Source organism: Anomaloglossus baeobatrachus, chromosome 1 (genome assembly GCF_048569485.1).
Source record: "Anomaloglossus baeobatrachus isolate aAnoBae1 chromosome 1, aAnoBae1.hap1, whole genome shotgun sequence".
Lineage (NCBI taxonomy): Eukaryota > Metazoa > Chordata > Amphibia > Anura > Aromobatidae > Anomaloglossus > Anomaloglossus baeobatrachus.
In genome coordinates, this window is record NC_134353.1 from 842,630,707 (window position 1) to 842,650,374 (window position 19,668).

Consider the following 19,668-nt stretch of genomic DNA (forward strand, 5'->3'; position numbering starts at 1 on the left):
ATTCCTAGTTATGCAATGAAGAACTAGTATTCACCCCTGAATTCCCAGTGCAGCAAAAGTGACAGTGCAATTATGTAGTGGAGTATGAGAACTGGGGCAGAATATTATGTAACTCACTCTCGTTATTAAAAAATAAATCCCGTGTAAATACCATCAGGAACAGACAGTAAGGCTACAGCCTCTTTCCGAATATAATTTCACCATGGACTGTACATAATATACAGCTCAACGGCAATGAGGAAGATTTTCAACTGTATGCAGAGTCAGGCAGAGGGGGATGGTATTAGGGGCCTCTGTTCTTCTATACAGAACATGTACATATCCACTTATAACTTCCTTTGTAGCCCTCTTTGCACAAATAAAGAGCTGTAAGAGGTCTAATAAGTTATATTTTCAGGTACGTACTTAAGAAAAAGACCCAAAAAGTTTTGTTTACATTCCTAGGTTCCTTCTGCAGCAGTGCAATGGTTAATTCTTCCGTCTAAGCTTTGCTCCGTTTTCCTGTACGAGCTCCTCAGGCTCACTATAAACACGAAAAATGCCTCCATTCACTCATTTACACATAGAATGTGATATCCCTACCATAAAGCCCCCCACAATTTTACCCCACAAGTACAATATTACACTCCAAACACAATATAATATCCCACAGAATAAAGAGTCTAAAATACTTTCCCCAAACAGTATGATGTCTCTATAGTTCCCACACACAGTATTATGCCACCCTCACAGTGTGATGGCCTGTTAGTACAATGTTTCCCTGCTGCTCAGAGTGATGCCTGCAAACAACCTCCCCTCTGTAAGATGGCACCTCAGTATAATATCCTCACAGCCCCCAACAGTATGATGGCCCCTCAATATAATATCCACAAAGCACGATGGCCTCTCAGTAGGATACTCCTACAGCACCCCACAGTATGATGGCCCCTCAGTATAATATCCCCACAGCACCCCACAGTATGATGGCCCCTCAGTATGATACCCCCAAAGCACCCCACATTATCATGGCCTCTCAGTATGATTTCCCCTCATTCCTCCACAGAATAATGGCCCCTCCATATGATACCCCCAAATCACCTCACAGTATGATGGCCCCTCAGTACGATACCCTTACAGCCCCCCCAGTATGATGGCCTCTCAGTATAATATCCCCACAGCACTCCACAGTATGATACCTACACAGCATGATTATCCCAACTCCCACTCCGTATGATACCCCCACAGCATGCTGGCCCATCAGTATATCCCTACAGCACGCCACTTTATGATAGCCCCTCAATATGGTACCCCCTAATCCTCCCACAGTATGATGGCCACTCATCAGCATACCCCCACAGCATGTTGACCCCTCAATATGATGATCCCATCCCTCCACTCAGTATAGCCTCATAGCCCCCACTACGTATGATTGTCCTACAAATACTAACAAAGAAACAAACAAACAAAAAAAAAAAACCACTATTCCTCTAGCAGCGTTCCCCCGGTGTACTGCTGGGGTCTGAATGTGAATATTTCGCACAGCAGGCACAATCTAGTTACGTCACCAGACCTACATTTTTTTTTGTAATCCAAGCTACGGGTCAAACTCACTCATTGAACTCAATGAGCTCATGAAAAAATGAAAGCACTCGCATACCATTGCATTTGTGATATTAGAGCGCTGTTCATTTTTGCTTATTGGGTAGAAGTTTGGAACATGGCTTAATGGTAGAAATGGACCTGGACCAAAAATAAGATGAAAAGAAAAATCAGGCACCCTAATGAAAGATGGTGTGAATGAGACCATTGGCCGGTTTCACACAGCAGACATTCAAGTTCTATGTATGGACCACATATATTATATGGGGCTGTTGAGTTTGAGTCTGGAGGTCTTCAGGTGTTTCAGACATTGAGGTTCTTCCTCAGACCATGAGTGTCGATGTGAAGTAGACCCTTTTTAAAGATCTTGTGCAAATCGTGGACAACTCTCCTTTATATCCATATATCCTACAATATAGTCCTATAGAGCATTATGTAATCACAGGTTATGATCTGGTGATAATCAGTAGATGCAATGTCCAACATCCATATTTCAGATTCGCTAGCCATAGGAATTTTTTTTTCTTCCTAATGGAATTCATGTTTTAACCATGAAAACCTTCACAATCTTTCAGGTTTGTTAAACGAACTAACGGGTGACACTTAAAGGGAATCTGTCAGCAGGTTTTTGCTAACTTATCTGAGAGCAGCATAATGTAGAGACAGAGACCCCCGATTCCAGTGATGTGTCACTTACGGTTTGCTGCCATTTTGATAAAATCACTGTTTTCTCTGCTGCAGATCTAGCAGTTATACAGAGCTCATGAATATGCTGGACTACCTGCAATAGGCCAAGTAGTCCTGTAATGATAATCTACTGCTGATTAATCAGCGATTTTATCAAAACGGCACTAAGGAGCCCAGTAAGTGCCACATTGCTGGAATCAGGATCTCTGCCCCTACATTATGCTGCTCTCAGATTAGGTGGCAAAAACCTGGTGTCAGATTCCCTTTAAATGACAGCTGGTCTGCAATTGTTTAAAAGCTTGAGTATATAGTTAGACCGCTCTTAACGATGCGCACTGAACAATCTGTAATAGCTCATTGAATGTGCGTAGTCTGCCATCATTATCGGCAGCACGGGTCGTGTTTACACAGGATGGTGAGATGTCAAGAATGATGATGTTTTGTGCAGCACACCCGATGAATGAACATTCTAGATTTTCAAGCTTATCGGGAAGCGAACGTTTCTAGAAATGCTCGTTGTCACACTGCTGTAATCCGGCCATGTAGGTGCATTTGTACAGAACACTGAAGACACAGTGATGGTAACCCTGACAATACCTGTGAATGCTTCGATACCCAGTGACGTAGAACATTCAGCACCCGGTTTGTAGCCGCCCTGCGTATTATGAACTCTTTGTCGCACATCCTCTCCATATTGTTAAAACCTTCGGGGTAAAAAAAAAAAAAGAAAAGACAAAAAAGAGAAAATGTCATAATGTGCTGGCAGTAAAACACAGAATTCATTTCCAGAAGGTTGGGTCTTACAAAAGCCTTTTCACGAGAATGATTGTTGGGTAAAATGCTGCCGTTCTGTTCCGATGTTTCCTTCTAGGGTCACACACACAAATAATACAATTTCATGTTGTAGTCTGGAAGGCAAAGCGGCTATAGCATGTTCAATTTAATTAAGGAAGAATTTCCCGCTACATCCACAACAAAGACCCAGATCTACCGGCAATTGACCTACGGTGCACCGGGATTTAACATTCATTTCCCCAGTTGCTGAAGGCAATCGGATACTTTGGTGACAAAATGATGTTAAACGTTCATTTTGTTTTATCCAAACAGCATAGAACGTGGCAATGAGACAAAACGAGGGTTTATCTGGAGAAAAATACAAAGGTGATCTTGAAGGCTGGGTTATGTCGAGATTGGACATTTTTGTGTACCGGGGTAGAGTCCATATAGCAATTTTTTGTTCAGGTAGAGAAACTGATACGACGGATGCTGAAACTATTCCTATAGGTAAAAGTGGGATCAGATGTAGTTTTTAGCCTACAATTCTGTACCACCACAAAGGGAATAAAATCGGATTGCTCGGCACGTGTGAGGAGACCTTCACTCACTCATGGGGTCTTAAAACCACATTGATGTCAAAGCATCGACAACTTGTCTTGGCCAGTTGATTTATCTAAGGAAAACTGAAACAATGTTTACATGTTAGATATCAATAGTACAAATAAAGATAAGAATCCTTGAGGGATCAGTTTAGAGTTGCTGCCTATAGAAGTCTACAGAAAAGAAGGCGATGGAGGCAGAAACTAGACATGGGCAGAAAGGCACAGAGAAGCCGGCTCACAAATGAAGAATGACAATCATATATGTATTTTCCCTTGTTTATACACATGACAGCTAATCCTGAAACAGGGAACTTTTCACAATACAATCAAAGACTCAAAGTGGGGAAAAAAGGGTAATCTATCATCCTTAGAGCCTACACATAAAGCTTTGTGCAACTGTGCAGACACTGAACCAGAAGGACGTGCCAGGATCACTCCATTTTATATGGCCTAGAAGAAAGCAAGCACGGCACTCACCACTCCTTCTAATTCTATTTTCTATTCTTGAAGTGTGGACACAAAAGCCTATCCCTTTATCAGGCCCAGGAGGACTCCACCCTGAAGCTCTCGTATTCTTATGTGTATGTGGAAGAATTCTACTGTATCTGAGTACAGTTCACATTATCATGGCTTTTCTTTAATAACAGAACTGTTACAGATGCATATTGAAACAAATCTTAAGGGGTGGTGCGCAACTGGAGCCCATTCACTAAGAGTTTGTGCTCAATAGAGCTGTAGATGAAGCACTTCCAGACATTAAAAGGAAACCTGACAGAATTGAGACTAATGCTTATGTGAACAGCACCTAAACGTGCACTTTGAAATCAATAAATATTGAGCTTTTTTGAGCCATAAACAATGGAACCTCCCAACCCCCGTTTTGGTTTTTCAGCAGGATAAGGACTGGAATTGCAGGATATCTGAGCTGCTGATGAATCCTGTAGCCAGTCCACGAGATAGTAGATGATCCAAAGTGGTTTATTGTCTACATGTTTCAAAGTCTATTTGACCACTTGTGGGAAACATTTTTGTGTTCATGCATTTATTAACCTCATCTATGGGGGGTATTGGTTACATTATATTACTTGTAGACACGTTAAAAAGTGAATTACTTTGCCTCTAAAATACAGTTATTGTTGTGTCCCTGCCATTGCTACCTATTGGCCCTATTGAACGTACAGAGGTTTCTAGCGACTGGAGCATGTAGGGGCTTACACTGCCTCGATTGGAGATATCTCTGACCCTGGCAGTTGTGGATTGAGAGCAGCTATGTACAATTGTGTTCCTCCCTCCCTTGTGTGCACATTGGCTAGGACCCTTAAAATCTTATATTTGCAGCTTTGCGAGATTTAACGCCCAGCAGTGGTGCATAGCCTGTATCTGTTACTTAATGTTAAGGGCATGATGAGAAGGTGCTTATTTATGTGCAGCCAAAGAGACTAATGTAAAAATGTTGTCCATTTCATCGAGTGCACATAAAGGATCAATTGACCCTACTGAATCATTGGCAATTCTAAACCTTGCATTTTCTCTGTTAGAGTACGTGCCCACAATGAGTTTTAGTCATGTTTTTGACGTCTCGTATTTTCTCTGCTTCAATAATGCAGCGTTTTACAGTACAAACACAGTGGATGGGATTTACTGAAATCTCATGTCCACTGGGCTTCTTTTTAACGCTGTGTAAAATGACCTGTGTTTAGAGTTGAGTAAGTACCTAACTATTCGTACTCGCTATACTCATAAGGCCAGAGTCACACTTGCAAGTGCCTCGCGTGTAACTCGCGCGAGTCTCTGATTGCATCACCCGGCACGGCTGCACACTGTCCTGACAGGAGCGGGTCAGTTGCATGTATCTCTATGCAGCTGAGACGGTCCTGTCCGGTGAGTTTGCGGCCGTGCCGGGTGATGCAATGAGAGAGTGGTGCGAGTTACACGCGAGGCACTCACAAGTGTGACTCCGGCCTAAGGAGTACTGTCTAATACTCGCACATTCATTCCAAATAGCGTGTGCAATGCAAGTCAATCGGGAAATACTCGCAAAGTAACGAATAACCCGAATGCCGTACTCTTCGTGTGAGTAGCGAATAGTGCGGAATTTGAGTTACTTGTTATATTGCGAGTATTCCCCATTGACTTACATTGCAATACACGAGTATTAGACAGTACTCGTTATGAGTATAGCAAGTACGAATAGTTAGGTACTCGCTCAACTCTACCTGTGGCGCCTTTTTAAAATCTGCAGCATGTCAATTTAGCTTGCGGGTACGCCTAGCTTTATGTGCAGAATTTTCCTCATAGACTTGCACTAGATGCAGAAAATCCACAGGTAAAAAAGGCATGTGACATTTTTTAGTGCCTTTCCACAGCATAACTGCATCAAAAATGCATGTAACCGCACCTGAGAATGTCAATACAAGGAAGTTTAAATAACAAACCAGCTTTATTTAAAGGTTGACACAACAGAGAAAAAAAGGAGTCAAAAATGTAATAAAAATGCAAAGTAAAAAATGTACATAATGCAATGAAAAAAAAAATACTCAAGTAAACTAAGATGCAGAAATTCTGCAGCGTCAAAAACTCAAGAAACACTGATCGTGGGAACGTAGCCTTATTCTTCCTGGAAAAATTTTTATAAACTGGCAAATGGGTATTCAGATTCCCTCATTAATGATTGTGTGTCAGCATTGATTGGATAGACTACATAGGGCCTTACTTTATGAAGAGGAAAGCACACACCCAATTGACAATTTATACCTTAATTTTCAGGAGGAGCAGATGAATGACATAAAAATTTATTTGGAAATACAAGTTTTTACTAAAACTAACTATGTCAGGAGTAGAGATGGGCGAATCCTCAAATGTTCAGGGGGGATCCGGCCGGAGTTAAAAAAAAAAAAACAAAAAAAAAACAAAAACAAAAAAAAAAAAACAGGTTCGAGACCAGATTATTAAACCACATATAAGTCTAAGGGACCCGAAGTTAAGTGTTATAAAATGGTGGTAGTAAGGGCTAAGGGGCTGCAAAAGAAAGCAATCTGGGTAATAAAGCTGGTCAATTATACTTACCGAGTTTCCGCGCAGCTGTCACACTGCTTCCAGGTCCGCTCATTAAAGGTTATAAATATTCATTGCTCCCACCGCCCAACCTCTGTAACAGCATCTGTGATTGGTTGCCCTCACACTAGCTATCTGGGTCACAAAGTGTAAAAATAAATAAATAATTGGTTGGCATATTTTGATTCCCAGCGCTGAGAAAGCAGACAGCTGGAAGCTGCAGTCCCCAGGTGTGTGTGTCATCTTGGCTGTGTATCAAAATACAAGGGACCCCATGCAGCTTTTTAAAATTATTTAAATAAATAAAAAATAAATAAATGCGTGGGGTCCCCCCAACTTTGATACCCAGCCAAGATAAAGCAGATAGCTGAGGGCTGGTATTCTCAGGCTGGGGAGGCCCATTGTTATTGAATCTGCCCAAACCTATAATTAGCAACCCGCAGCCACCTTAGAATTGACACTTTTATTAGATGCGCTCATCCTGATTGCCCTGGTGCGGTGGCAATCAGAGTAATTTAAGGAGTTAATGACAGCTGTGATTTGTCAATAAATCACAACTGTCATCAAGCACGAGGTTAGTAATGGGAGTAAAATCCTATATTTAGAAGAAGAAAAACCATCCTCTTTCTCCAATTTATTAACTCCCAAAACATACCTGCAGGTCAGACATAATCCACGCCATGACGTCCCGAGACAATCCTGGCTCTGCTACATCCTGAGGTTGCGGTACGCTTTCACATTAGAAAATGTAACCGATCACCGCGGTGTCATGGACACACTGACATTTTTTCCAATTTGTTGTTTGTTTTTTTTTTACACTCCACTTTTGAGGGCAACCAATCACAAATGCTTGCAGTCTGGCAGCAACCAATCGCAGATGCTGTCACAGAGGGTGGGCAAGGAAAGCAGTAAATATTCATAAGGTTTAATGAGCGGACCCGGAAACAGTGCGACAGTAGTGAAGAAACTCGTTAAGTATAATTGTCCTGCTTTAATTGCAATTTTGCTTCCTTTTTTTTTTTTGTTACATTTATATCCAGGTGGTCGAACAGTAACACGGACTTCCCTAAGAAGTCCATGTTCAGGGTTCGTACACAGACACTTACTGTCGGTACGGACCCTGAGCTTTACAGTTCAGGTTCGCCCATCACAAGTCCTCTTGAAAGCCCCATAGTCACATCTAGTACGTGTTAAGAATAAAACTGTAATATACTCTATAGAGACAAAACGAGAAAAAAAGTTAGAATCCAAGTTTTTGAAGATGTTTTGGTCTTTTTCATTTATTTTAATCACAAAGATTTTTTTTTAGAACTAAGAAGTTAGAGCATAAATAAAGAGGCAGGCTACTGTGAGAAACCAGGCTCCGCAAGACAAATCCACTGTAACAGAAGCTGCAATTAAGTGTCCCGCTCTGTTATCACCTTTGCCAGAAGATGACAGTGATTATATGTCATCACACCTGAACAGATTATTCATTGCTCCGTGCAAGGTATGTACATAAACAGTTTCCAGACAATGTATGTCTTGACTTTCTCTGCAATTATCCTAATTATAATGTATGAAGATGCAGACAGAAATTATACTTCTCTTGCACGAGATAGCAGTTATAATGAAGTCTACAACACAACAAGGCCATGAAATGTACAAAAAAAGTTTAAATGGAAAATTCATTTCTTGTAAACAGCGCCAGCTGCTCCCAACAGTGCACATATACAGTGCCTTAAAGAGTAATCATACCACTTTACATCCACTAACTTAAACGGAACCTGACAGGTCCCCCATGCCCTCCCACTCTCCAGCATATATTACTAAATACCCTGACTAACGAGACCTTATACTGCCTGAAACCTAAACACTGATCTTTATAAAGTCTTTTTGTCAGCCTTTGACTAGTCGATGGGGTGTTAGTTGCCCAGATTCGCATGTTATCACACCCCTGCGGTTGTGATAATGATTTGCAGAGAGCCTGGGTCATCGCCAGCTCTCAGCAAATCACACGCATGTGTGCCGCCCCCGTGTCAGCAGCCGGGCTGCTCGGATCCAGAGTGGCTCGAGGGGCGTCTGGACCCAGGGGTATTTAGAGGGAAATTACGTTTAGAATTCGTGACGCCACCCGTGGTGTGTGGCAATATGGAGTACCAGCGCTGCAGTTGGGAGTAACTGGGGGTGATGGAATGGGGCAGCCAGGTGTTAGAACCCTCCACGGGTAGAGGGAATGCCCCGGGCCTCGGTAATGGTTTTCGGGGAGTACCATGGGGAGTGAAGGGGGTCACTTTCGTACTCACACAGTCCATAAAGCTGACACCGACAACTGGATAAACCAAAGTTAACGACACCGCTGTCGCTGAGGGGAGTTGGTTTGGTCCCGTCCCCGATGGTGTTGCCTGATGATCTGTGACCTTCCTCCTGGCACTTAATTCACTTCTTGGTTGGCCCCAGTAGCATAAAACTAGTCGGGTCCTGCTCCCCAGTGTGGCTTAAGGTGGCTTTACACGCTACGATATCGCTAAAGCGATCTCGTTGGGGTCACGGAATTTGTGACGCACATCCGGCCGCTTTAGCGATGTCGTTGTGTGCGACACCTATGAGCGATTTTGAATCGTCGAAAAACGTTCAAAATCGCTCATCGGTGACATCCCCCCTAATTTCAATTATCGTTGCTGCTGCAGGTACGATGTTGTTCCTCGTTTCTGTGGCAGCACACATCGCTACGTGTGACACAGCAGGAACGAGGAACCTCTCCTTACCTGCGTCCCGCCAGCAATGAGGAAAGAAGGAGGTGGGCGGGATGTTTGTCCCACTCATCTCCGCCCCTCGCTTTAATTGGGTAGCCGCTTAGTGACGTCACTGTGACGTCGCGGTGACGCCGAACGCACCTCCCCCTTGAGGGAGGGATTGTTTGGCAGTCACAGCGACGTCGCAGAGCAGGTATGTGCATGTGACGCTGCCTTAGCGATAATGTTCGCCACGGTAGCGATCATCACATATCGTTACAACGACGGGGGTGGGTGCTATCACGCTCGACATCACTGGCAATTGCTAGTGATGTCGTAGCGTGTAAAGCGGCCCTAACTGCGGGAGCTTGCTCTCAGGGTTCACACTTGGGATTTTCTGGACCGTTTCAGTGGAAAGTCCTATCCCCCTTGTTGCGCTAGTACCCCGATTTTGGAGCGGGTGGAGAGCGGATCTTGAAGGCTCCGTTCTCGTTGTGTCAATTGTCAGGTTGCCTAAAGCTACTCCCTGACCTAGGCTCCACGTACCCAGTCGTGCCCTGGTTCCAGCCCGGTGATGGTACAAGGCCGCCAGCTGTCCTTCTCGACAGTTCCGTGCTCCTTGTCACGATCCCCTGTGACCGGGGGTCCAGCTCCTACTAGGCCCAGACCACCGTCTGCCACCTAGTTACTTCCAAGGAGCCTGGCTCCTGACCTACTCTCTCCTTCACTTCCTACCCTTTACTGACCTACTCCTGACACTACTGACCTCCCCTTAACCAACTTCCCAAGTGGGCAACCCTATTCCACTCAGGTCGTCCACTGGTGTGTCTGGTGGGTGTGGTGCAGAGTGTACCTAGGACTTTAATTAACTGATGTAGGCAACACCATGTAGTTGGGGACCCATAATCAAGGAGGAAATGGATATTGCACAGAAGGGCAGATTGCACAATACCCTGTGACGACCTGATAGTCCAGGGCATCACATTCCCCCTTGGTTAAACGTAACTCGTTCTCGAGCCACAGGACATCAGAGGTTTATTTTTTTATTTTTTTTTTTAACTGTAAAAGTAGAACAGAAAACATTCTTATTTAGAACATACTTACAATATTAGGGAGGCTGGACACTTGAACGTTACTAAACTTTATAGTTCACCGTTCCAACGGTGGAACGCTACCGGTTTCAGTAGTAGCGGAGGCTCAACCTGCTCCGTTGCAGCCTCTTCCTGCAACAATCCAGTCCCAATGCCCCAGATCCCATTAACCCGCCACCCCAACCACCTGATCCGCTGCAAACCTATGGTGGGTCCGTGACCAGGTTAAAGTCTGTGTTGGTCACAACCAGTCCCATGACCATGGTCCATGTTTACTATATATATATATTGATGCATAATTAAACGAAGTCCATGCACCGGGATACACACTTTAACAAATCTTCTCGATAATCTGGTAACTTTTCTCTTTTCATTTAAACCTTGTTGACTCTTAAACTTAAACTCTTCTTTCTATGACATTACTCTATATAGAAAATAATAAACTTTGAAACATAATAAACGAAAACACATACCTATACTGTAATAAAATTTACATTTTTAAACCACGGGTCCCGTAGCCATGCTTCTTTTCGGCTACACACCACAGATGCTGGCACAAACCCTTCTTCAAACATGACATGCTTGGTCACCTCCAGGGCATACCAGCCCCGCTCACCACAATGTCGAGTGTGGGTAACTATGTCTTCAGGCTCTAAATTCCGCTCGGGATGTCCCCTGGGGAAGTGCTGTGCGACATCCCGTTGGGACACCAATACCCCGGTTGCGAGGCCTGCCTCCCGGATGAACCCCCATCCTTGCACAGGGTGAAACCGATCCATTAGACCATGGCACCGTGGCCCACGGACTCAGAAAGCAGCGCTCCTCACCTGCTCCTTCTCTTGATATGTACGGGTGGGCAAGCTCCCGTCGTCGCCAGTCTCGGGTTGTTATCTCCATCTGTAACTTCTGGTGGTGTCGCTCCCAGTAGGGGGCGTCAGTGTCCGGCTTCGGCTCCCTAGCTGGCTCTGGCTTTAGGTGCACTCTTGCAGATGCTATGTTTTGATCGCCTCTTATTGCATTTTGTGCAAAATTTGCTGCAACCAAAAAAACTATTTTGGTGGTGGAATTTTTTTAATGCTACACAGTTTACCGATCAGATTAATTAATTTTATATTTTGATAGATCGGGCACTTCTGAATGCGGCGTTACAAAATGTGTGTATATTTTTTTATTTCTTTAATTTTCAATGGGGTGAAAGGGTGGTGATTTGAACTTTTAGGTTTTTTTTTAATTTTTCAAAACTCTAGTTTTTTTTTTATTATTTTACTAGTATCTCTAGGGGACTATAAGGCTATGTACCCATGCTGCGGAAAATGCGCGGAATTTGCCGCGGCTTTTTCAACAATCTGCAGCACAGCTACTCCCCAGCCATTTCTATGGCATTTGGGAACTGCGGCCCATGCAGCGTTTTTTTCCACAGCGGAAATAATGCGGATTTCCCTGCGGAAAAATCAGCAGCATGGAAATTATTCCTGCGGACTTCTCCGCAGGGTCCCATATACTTACCTGCCTTGATAGAAGACAACGATGTCACTTTCTCCATCCGGTGCACAGGAGCGCGGTCAATCCAGGTACAGGAAGGAAGAGGTGGGCACGAGCTCCGGTCATGTGACAGCCGGAGCTAGTGCAGGCCCGCCCACCTTCTGCAGCACAGTGCACCAGAGGCTGACAGAGTGACCCGGCCGCCGGAAAGTGAGGTGCTGCATGATGGAGGTAATATGAACGCCCCGATCACTGCAACACTTGTTCTGCATTGAGGATGCACTGCCAAAGCCATGGTACTCTATCCTCAATGCAGAATGCCCGCACCATATCCGCAGGACATTCCGCTGTACATCCGCAGCATGGAAACAGATAGAAGTTTTGCTGCAGTTTTCTGGGAGCACCTGCGGATATAACTGCAGGACACTGTCCCCGTGGGCACATAGCCTAAGGATCATCAGCAGTCTGATCGCTCTTCCGTATCTGTTGATCACAGCTACACAGCTGTGAACACCTGATGCGCTCATCTGCTGTCTCACACAGCTCTTGGCCGGGTGAAACAGGAAGTGAGTCATGTGAGCTACAGGAGGCAACACATGACCATGACAACCATCGGATCCACGTGATCATCTCACGTGACTTCCGGTGTCCGGCGGTGAGTAAACTTTAACCGCGACTGCGATTATAATGGCGCTGTCACATTTTGACAAAGTCATTTAAGGGGTTAACCGGTACGGGCAGAACGTGGATCTGCTCGTGCCTGCTAGGCACACATGTCAGCTGTACAAATCAGCTGACATAAGTGTGGGACTAACACTATCACTCCTGGGACGTAATTTTTTTGCCCGCAGTCGTTAAGGGGTTAAGACCCGCACTTACTGGGAATTCCTCGTTCACGGGGAAGTACTGCAATTCCAAATTCCCATCATGATTGGGGTTCAGCGGGTTACCTGCTCCTGTCGGTGAAGGGTAAACACATGCTGGACCGTTCAGTGTAGCACGCGTGCAGTCCGCACATCTAAGGGCATCACAGACCTGTTAATGCCCGATCTCGCATGGCTTAGCACCACTTGTCCCTCTAAGAAGCTGAACACAATCTGTGGGGGGAGTCGCGTAGCTAGTGTAAAAAGCCCAGGGACTATACCTATCCATGCCTGCATGAATTTGCTGGATTCTGATTCTATTCTCCATTTGAAATCTGTGATTTAAATCTTCAGCATAAGTTGTCAATCAGCAGATATAAAATATATAGTTTTCACATAAATTTGCATTTTGCTACAGCCGTGGGAGAAGTCAGTACAATCTCACACACTTTGCTGGTTTTGCAAAATGCAGTGGATTTTTGAAAATCATTCAACATCATGACCTACAAATAGGGCCTGAGTTAGGGGTCAGGGGTGGACAAAATGGGCAATTGCCCAGGCCCCTCACTCCCTTGGGTCTACAGGAGGAGATTCACTAATAATAGTATTAAAACAATTAAAAAAAACAAATCACATACTTGGTATCAATCTGTTCATAAAAGTCAGATCTGATAAAATCTAAAGTATATTAATCTGATAGGTAAACGATGTAACGGAAAAAAAATAAAAATGCCAAAATTGAGTTTGTTTTTTTCCCATCATAACATTGGAATAAAATACAATAGGAGGCGATCAAAACATTGTATCTGCTGCGAAATAGTATCAGGAAAAGCTTCAGCTCATTGTGCAAAAATAAGTCCTAATATTGCCCCTTATCTGGAAAAATGAAAATATTACAGGTCTTGGAAATTAGTGACAAAAGGAAATTTTTATTATTTTTTTTTTTTTTTTTTTTTTTTTTTACAAATGTCTTTTTTTTCCACCACTTATATAAAAAAAAAAAAAAACAAACCCCACAACTATGAATATTTGGTATCTGCATTCTCGAACTGACCTGGATAATCTTACAAGGTCAGTTTTACCACATAGTTAGCATGGTAAATTAAAAAAAAAAAAACCAATTGTGGAATTGCACTTTTTTTTGCAGTTTCAACATACTTTGATTTTCTTTCCCTTTTTACAGTACACTGTGTGGTATAATACACAGTTTCATTCAAAAGTAAAACACAAGCTTTCATATGGCTATGTGGAAGGTAAAATAAAAAAGGTAGGGCTCTTGAAGAAGGGCAGGAAAAAGCAAAAAAAATAAAAACAAGAAGCAGGAAATCATCCGGGGGAGAAAGGGTTAAAATCCTTGTAATCATCTTATAATAGCAGCGGGAGAGTCTCCCTACCAGCTTCATTTTTTGGATGTTCATGATAAGTTTACTAACGAACTAAAAAAAAATAATCATACCTATAAAAAGTAATTAGGGTTGGGATATCTTAATTCCTAAATTTGTAGACAGGTATCAGGCAGAACTTCCAAGGCATTAAGTTCATTTCCACTAGTGACCACCCTTAGTGACCCCATAACAACACAAGTCAGGAGGCGTTGTCAGGGATTTTGTAACACCAGAATGATGCTTAAAAATTCAAACTTAACTTTTTTTTGTGTTAAAATAGACTTTAGTATGAAATATATAGGAGCTCTGTGCGAAAAAGTACATTTAAGAAGATGACCCTACGAAAATGTTCTTCTTTCTGACGCTCTAGTTTGTAAAACCTATTTAATTAAACATTTTTAGGTCATTCTTAATTAATATAAGGAGTCGTGTTCAGAAGCCCCATCTCTTGGTCAGAGAATAAGTTACAAAGAGCGTCTTTCTCCCTAGAGGACCTGTCCTGGATGACCCAGACAGCTGAATAGTTTATTTTATTTTCAGCCCAATATATTTTATTTTATGTAAATTTGGTGTGCCCACTAAATATCTGAACACACAACCATTAATGTCTAAACTGATGGCAACAAAAGTGAGTAGACCCCTAAATGAAAATGACCAAATTGTACCTAAAGTGTAAATATTTTGTGCGGCCAACATTATTTTCAAGCACCGTCTTAACTCTCTTGGTTCTATTTTTGAAAGCTGCGGCTATTTGCTGAGATGGAAGCCCTGCTGAAGGAACTCCTGAGGAAGATGGATGAAGAAGGAACCATGATGTGCCTGCAAAGATGCCTGGAGGCACCAGTGAAGAATGTTACTGGTCCAGACACTGATGTACAAATGAGCAGTGACCCAGAAACGGTGAGCAGGGATGTCAGAGGAAGTGAGACGAGGGTCATGAGGACATCGTCAGGAGGCACAGGTATGCGGAGTTAAGCTCAGATGAAGAAAAGTAGAGTCGCGGATTCCCCATTGTCGGTCCATGGATCCAGGAAGGTGCCGAAGATGCAGAAGTGCAGCGGACAGCCTATCCCATCCACATACTGGACCAGGCTCGGTCACCCACCATTTTGAGGATGCTTCGTTGGTCCCAGGGTTGCCGGTATGGGAGCTGGAGGGTTAGACGATGGTCAGCTCTTCAGGCAGGAGGCCACACAAGATGAGCAGGAGGTAAGTGGTGAGTACAACTTTCCCCAAACTCAGCTCTACTCTACATTAGCACAATTGTCAGTGGTATTATCGTCCCTGAAAATTATGCTTTCCCTGTAGCAGATCAGTCAGGATTGGGTGGTTAGATTAAGGCACTAGATGCAGCAGAGGTATGGAGGCACCTAGACGAGGGCTGGGAAGGTTTGGACAGAGGAGAACAAAGATCAGCAATAACCCCTATTGTATCTGGCATCATAGGAGTAGGGGAGACGTGTTAGAAAGAAGCTATGGTTTTCCCAGTTTCTTCACTAGGATATCTTTTAGTCTTACCAATTAAGGAGAAATCTGGAGCAATGAATTTGTTGATTTACTGTCATTATTGCCAGCCTCAAAATAATTTTTATATGCTAGTATTATGGGCGTGAATATTATATATTGGTATTTTTATGATGACAATTTTGGACAAAAATTGTTGTTTTTTCCTTCCCTTAAATGTGGGGGTTAATGATGTGGGTTTTTTGCTTAATTTAATGTTACTCTCCAGGTTGTGTGGATTGCAGCGCCCAACAGGAACATCTAATTTAAAAAGGCCCACCACATGCATACATAAGCAATGTTCCTTTTGTGGAGGAGCGTATCCTCGGGCAAAATGTTTCAAGAAAACATTTCTACCTAGCCAGCACTCCCCAAAAAATTCTTAAAAGCAGTGATGATAGTAAGTTTGGAGAGCATGCTAGCCTGGTTAGGGCGCTATCCACCCGCAAGATGACCAAGCTGCTAATTGAGAGTTTTTCTATTCCTGCTTTTGATGGGGTTGGATGTAAGTGGGTAAATAATTTAAAATCTGTTGAGCTACATCTAGGAGTTGGTGGCAAATAAATTAGAAAGTAGTTAGAGTTGGTAGAGTGGCGAGCACTTTTAAGGAGCAGACTTAAAAATGTTCGCCTTTCTCCTCTGGGGGTAGTTCCAAAATGAGGAGCCAAACTCATTCAGATTAATAGATCTTTTGTCATATCCGCATGATTCATCCTTGAATGATAGTATAAATGCTGAATTGACCTCAGTCTGCTACACTTCTTTTGATCAGGCAGCGGAGGTGGTGAAACAGTTCGGGTGAGGGGCTTTAATGGCTAAAGCAGATAATGAATCAGAATTTAGACTACTGCCAATTAATCCAGATGGTTTTAATTCATGTGGTTTTCAGTTTAATGGTTTATTTTATGTGGATAAATGTTTGTGTATGGGTTGTTCGTTAGCTTGTTTTTTACTTTGAAGCATTCTCCTCCTTTATTGAATGGACAGTTGCGGTTCAGTGTATGAAAGGCGGAATAGCACATTATCTGGATGACTGTTTGTTGGACCAAGGGAGTTGGATGTGTGTAACCATTTGTTAGTTAATGGAATACCAAAACACATACATGTTGACTCAAAAGTACCTAAAGATAAAACAATCCTTCAGTGCAGCTGTACTGAGTATTTAAGGATTGTGATTGATACTGTTAAAGGTGAATTTAGGTTCCCAATGGCCAAGATTATAAAATGTTGGAATGTATAGGTTACAATAATTAAAATAATTTAAAGTCGAAGGCAATGGTTAAAGCGGTGGAATTTTTATAAAGTCTTCCAGCATTTCCGTTTAGGATTATGCTGATGAGAAACATTTTTTCTTGATGGTCAGTGATGCTTATTGCGGGTATTAGCAATTCTTCCTTTTATGCGTGTATTATTAAAAACATTACGGAGGATTTTCAGGTATGGTAGGAATTTTTTTTAGTATTTTAATGCGTTTCATAGAGAATTCCTCTCCTACAGAAAAAGGAGAAGGGTTCTCTCCGAAACGAGTTGAAATAAAAATCACCAAAGTTTAATCCTAGATTGTCTCTTCATGACGGCAGTGCAGCATTATACCTAGTCTATCTAATGGTTCATCTTTTATGTACACGTGGGGTCTCAGCAGCCGTGTTACAAGATTTCCCATTGTGGTTGTATCTTTCACAACCTCAAAAGGTGAGCTGTTCTAGTGGTTCTTCACCTTTTCATCCACTGATAAGACCCTATTTTACATTTGTCTTCCAGCATTGCCTACTATTTTGGAGTCATTTAATGGCAGGGCACTGTGGCATAACTCGTTTGTAACAACTAATGATCTTAATCTGTTTCCTGATGCTGCAAGTTCTGAAGGTTTTGGCACATGTTGTATGATGGTTTTGGTTTTTTTATAGAGCTTTCTTATACTGTGGTAGTGGCTGGTGTGTCATTCTTTCTGAAAATGTTTGGACAACAAGCACTGAATAGTTATTTTTTGGTTAAGTAGGCTTTAAAAGTCTACAAGAAGGATCACTGCGTTAATATTGGCAGCTGTCCTATTACTCCTGCAATTCTCAAAGAATTATGTTTCGTGTCACATTCCTGTTGTTTTAATTCCTTTGAAGGATTGATTTTCTCTACTACGGCTTGGCTATTATTCTTTGTGGCTCTGCGCAGAGGGGAATTGACACCTAAATATAAACGGGGAGCAGAAGGTCTAGGTTTTCGGCAGGTTGCAAAGGGATTAAATTATGTGGTGATCCACGTAGTTAGAACAAAAATTGACAAAGAGGTTAAGGCAACTTGTTTAAGTTAAGGTGTTTTCCGGAGGTGAATATATGTCCAGTTTGTCTAGTAAAGAATTATTTAAGCGTGCGTTCGGCATGTGGGGAACATTTGCTGATGCACCAGTCTGCTGATCCTCTGACGTAGCTTCAGTTTTCAAGTATTCTAAGGAGGAGTTTGTGTAACATCGGCCTAGGCGAGAAGTATTTTTCAACAGATTCTTTTGGTATTGGCACTGTGACGGAGGCTGCCAGGCTGGGTTTGAGCAAACTGGTCACTATGAAGTTAGAGAGATGGGGATCAAATTGTTACTAGCTGTATATACTGTACGTGAATAATGAAGGTGCTAATCTTTTATAGCTTTTTCAAATTACATACTCTGGATATTAGGCCACGCTTTCCTCCATTGGATGGAGAATAGAGCTCACCATAGTTGCTATGGGCCAAATCTCTCATTATAAACATTATAACCTAATCAGGTTAGAATATGTTGGTTACGAAGTCCTTATGATGTGTGATAGATCTCTGGCTCCGGATATCCTCCATTATACATTTTACTGGTAACGACATCTGGATAACTGTGGATTTACTTTTCCGAATGAAGAAAATAATGGAAATTAAGACGCTCTTCCTAGGAATTGGGTTAATATTCTCAGAAATTATTTTTAATTATTTTGGGTTATGTCTGAAGATTTTAAATTTTGTAAAGAAGCAGTTGAATAACACTGTGTAAATTTATGCCATTAATTAGAGGTTTTTCTTTTAGACATGTTGACTTGGAGGGTAATGTACCCGACCTTTTTTTCACTAAGATCTTGTTCATTTATAGGACATTGGTAACAATATTTTAATTTGAATTTACAGGTGATGGTGGAAATAGCCCTTGGTGTGGCGGGGCCATACTTCCCTAGGTCAGGCAAGAGGGCCAGGTGGGGTTAGTCTTTCGGGTAACTGAATAGACAGGTAACAAAATGTATGGTTCACGGGCTTGAGCTTTTGCTAAGCTGCGTTTGGTAATATACCAATGAATTGATATTTTTTATGAGTTTTTATCTTGAATATTTATATAAAGAATTTTAAATAAATGCCGTGGCCAAAATTATTTTCACTAAGGGCCTTTCTTTGCAGGAAGGCACGATACACAGTCCTAGCAAAGGCACTACAGTATTAATCCAGCACACACGTCCAAGCATGGACACTACACACAGGAGGACTTCTTACCTCCCCACACAGACAGCTAATGAATCCACGTGAATGAATTTCTTATGTCCACCATACCATGCCCTAGTGTGGGGATATGTGGTCAGTCCGTCCCACTCATCTCTCCGACTGTTCGGAAACCTGGCCCTTGTCGGCTCTATTAACCCTCTCAGTAATATACATACTGGAGTTTGCTTCCAGGTTTTCATAACAGAGGATAACCCCCTCTGAGATACATATCTCCCCTCCATGATGTGGCCGGCAACTATCTTACAATATGTATATTGAATCTGAATGACTGTAAGGCTGAGTTCACACCGACTGTATGTTCTCTATCGGAGAAAAGCAATCCAATTATGAGAATTAATCTCTGATCAGAGTTTTATCAAATTCTGATGAGAGTGGGACCAGTATTTCTCAGAGGTGGAAGGAAAAAAAATGCTTCTCCATTCAGT

General features: G+C 42.5%; 1 protein-coding gene across 1 annotated transcript in view; it reads right to left on the reverse strand.

Moving 5' to 3' along the window:
* Positions 1 to 19,668, reverse strand: part of RASGRF2 (Ras protein specific guanine nucleotide releasing factor 2) — a 429,820-nt gene that overhangs the window by 37,858 nt on the left and 372,294 nt on the right. The window contains exon 18 of the mRNA XM_075325142.1: positions 2,863 to 2,969. Coding sequence (XP_075181257.1) covers positions 2,863 to 2,969 — 107 coding nt within the window. The remainder of the gene's footprint in view (positions 1 to 2,862; positions 2,970 to 19,668) is intronic.